Source organism: Emiliania huxleyi (assembly GCF_000372725.1).
Source record: "Emiliania huxleyi CCMP1516 unplaced genomic scaffold EMIHUscaffold_28, whole genome shotgun sequence".
In the NCBI taxonomy this organism is placed as follows: domain Eukaryota; phylum Haptophyta; order Isochrysidales; family Noelaerhabdaceae; genus Emiliania; species Emiliania huxleyi.
In genome coordinates, this window is record NW_005199926.1 from 668,413 (window position 1) to 670,790 (window position 2,378).

Genomic DNA, 2,378 nt, shown 5'->3' on the forward strand with positions numbered 1-2,378 from the left:
CGCCCTCTTTTGCATGCGCGAACATGGTGAAGGCTAGTGCCTCAGCCAGCCCAGTGGTTGCAGAGAGCCAGCAGCTTCTCTTGTGATAGCCATGGAGTACGTGCTCCTCGGGGGTGACCACTTTGCCCGGTTCCGGGCTGACGCAGACCGGCCGCCATGGATCGGGCAAGAGTCCCTCCATGCTGTCCATCGGTTGCGCGGAGCCAGGCAGCATGGAGGCAAATGCACGGTAAACGTGCTTCGGTGGCTCGAGAGATGCCAGAGGCTCTGCAGGTGGGGGCGGCGTGCTAGGCGCGGCGGCAGCTGATACGTGCGAGCGAGGGTATGCGCTGTACACGCCAACTGAAGCTGCGCAATCACGGCACATGCGTATGCCCTGCAGCTTCTGACCCTCGTGGCAGGCATTGTGATACCAGCGCCTGCATGTGTCGCAGCTCCATCGCGACTCATGGTGTCGCACCGCGCAGCACGCAAAGACTGTGGTCATGGAGGACACGGTCAAATGCGGCGAGAGGATACCCTATCAAACTCGAGAACCTCGAGAACACTCGACCGCGGTGGTGGGGCACGTGCGCGTTTGCGACAGGGTTCGGACTTTTGCGGGGCGAGGTACCTAGGCATGGTGTATTTCACTCGGATTCACTCCCATTGCACCTTCGGTGAGGGTGTAATTCACGGCCATACCCCAACCAACTTTGGACGGCTGTTCGAGATCTTGCCGAGCGCAGTCTGTGAGCGACGGCTACATTGATTCGAGCGACATTGAGGCGCTCCTCCGCAACCAACCAGAGACAGACAGAAAGAAGGGTGTCGGCGAGTGGAGCGTGGAGCAGCAGCACACACAGCTCTGCGACACGGACGCGTGCTTTTTTACCTCACTCCTGGCCTCTGCGCCTGCGGGCTCGGCGGCAGTAGAGGGAGGGGCCGAGGGACCATACCCCCCCCACCCCTCCCTGCCGAGGCGCGAGGGAGGGCGAACGAGCGAGGGGGGCCGCTGCTGGGGCCGTGCCCGTGGGCGGTCAGCACCATACACCAACCCTTTAGCCTTTTGACCACGATCTCTCTAATCGTGTGAATGAATTTGTGCTTTGAGGTGTGTCTCCGCCAGGCGCCCTTGGGAGGGTGGTACCTTTTGTGAAACTGAAACGCGAAACGCGATCTGTCTCGCGTTCCTCAACGCTTGCGATTCAGCTGTCGCGCCGATGGATGGAGCACTTGGAGTGCGGTCATTAACCTCACGCCCAGGACCGGGGAGCTGAGAAGCGCACCCAGTTGGCCGGACGCTCGGCATCGGGTTGCGGGCAAGAGAGCCCTAGCCCCGGGGGTGCGCGTTCGCAGGGCCATAACACGTCTCCGAGGGTTAGCCCCGCGTACCAGGTTTCCCCTTAACTGCAGGACGCCCCCTCTACTCGGAGCTAGTGATACGAGAATACTCTCCGAGGGTTGGCCCGTGTACCAGATCACTCTCCCCACCTATGTAGGGCCCGAACCCTCTGAGGAGACGGCTAACGCGTTCAATGACCTCCCTCTCGCGCGCCTCCAAGCGCAAGGACGCGCGCGACGCGGCGGAGCGCTCGATCAGCGTCGAGGCCGAGCTCATTGCGCTGCGGCGCAAGGCGGCCGCGTGGGGCGCGAGCGAGGACCAGGAGTCCATCACCGACTTTACCGGCCGGTGGGAGGCGCTCGCAAACTGGTTCCCTGCGGCGGTGGTGCACCGCGGTGTGCGCTACGCGTCGGTGGAGCACGCCTTCCAGGCGGCCAAGGCGGGCGCCGACGCCGACGCCGCGCGCGCGATCCGCGAGGCCAAGACGCCGCAGGCTGCGCATGCGCTCGGGCAGAAGGTTCCGCTGCCGCAGGACTGGGAGCGGCGCAAGCTGGGGCTGATGGAGGCGCTGCTGCGCGACAAGTTCGTGCGCGATGCGGCGCTGCGCGAGCGACTCCTCCGCACGGACCAGCAGAACCTAATCGCGACCAACAGCTGGGGCGAGACGTTCTGGGGCGTGAGCGGCGGCCGCGGCTCAAACGCGCTAGGCAAGGCGCTGATGAAGCTGCGGGGCGAGGCGAGGGAGGGGTCGGATGTGACCGCGTGGCTCTCCTCCTCGTTTGACCTCGCGCGCGCCGACGACCCGCACGACGGCCTCAGCCTCGAGGCGCGCAAGGGCAGCCTGCGGCACACACCGCTCGCGACCTCATCCAGGCGCCAACCGCCGCCGAAGCCACCGGCTCCGCCCCCCCTCCCCGCCCCCCTCCCCGCCCCCCGTCAGGTGCACAAGGGCGGCACCGTCGTCGAGACGGTCGCGCTGCCCGCCGGCCGAGCGGCGCTGCTGCTCGGGAAGCACTCGGCCTGCGACGTGCAGCTCGAGCACCCGTCTGTCTCG

The 2,378-nt window shown here is 65.9% G+C and overlaps 1 protein-coding gene across 1 annotated transcript in view; it reads left to right on the plus strand.

Moving 5' to 3' along the window:
* The first annotated feature begins 1,498 nt into the window (after positions 1-1,498).
* The window catches only part of EMIHUDRAFT_427170 (hypothetical protein), a 3,970-nt gene continuing 3,090 nt past the window's right edge, over positions 1,499-2,378 (plus strand). The window contains exons 1-2 of the mRNA XM_005776411.1: positions 1,499-2,150; positions 2,265-2,378. Of these exons, the coding sequence (XP_005776468.1) occupies positions 1,518-2,150; positions 2,265-2,378 (747 nt within the window). The 5' untranslated portion in view covers positions 1,499-1,517. The remainder of the gene's footprint in view (positions 2,151-2,264) is intronic.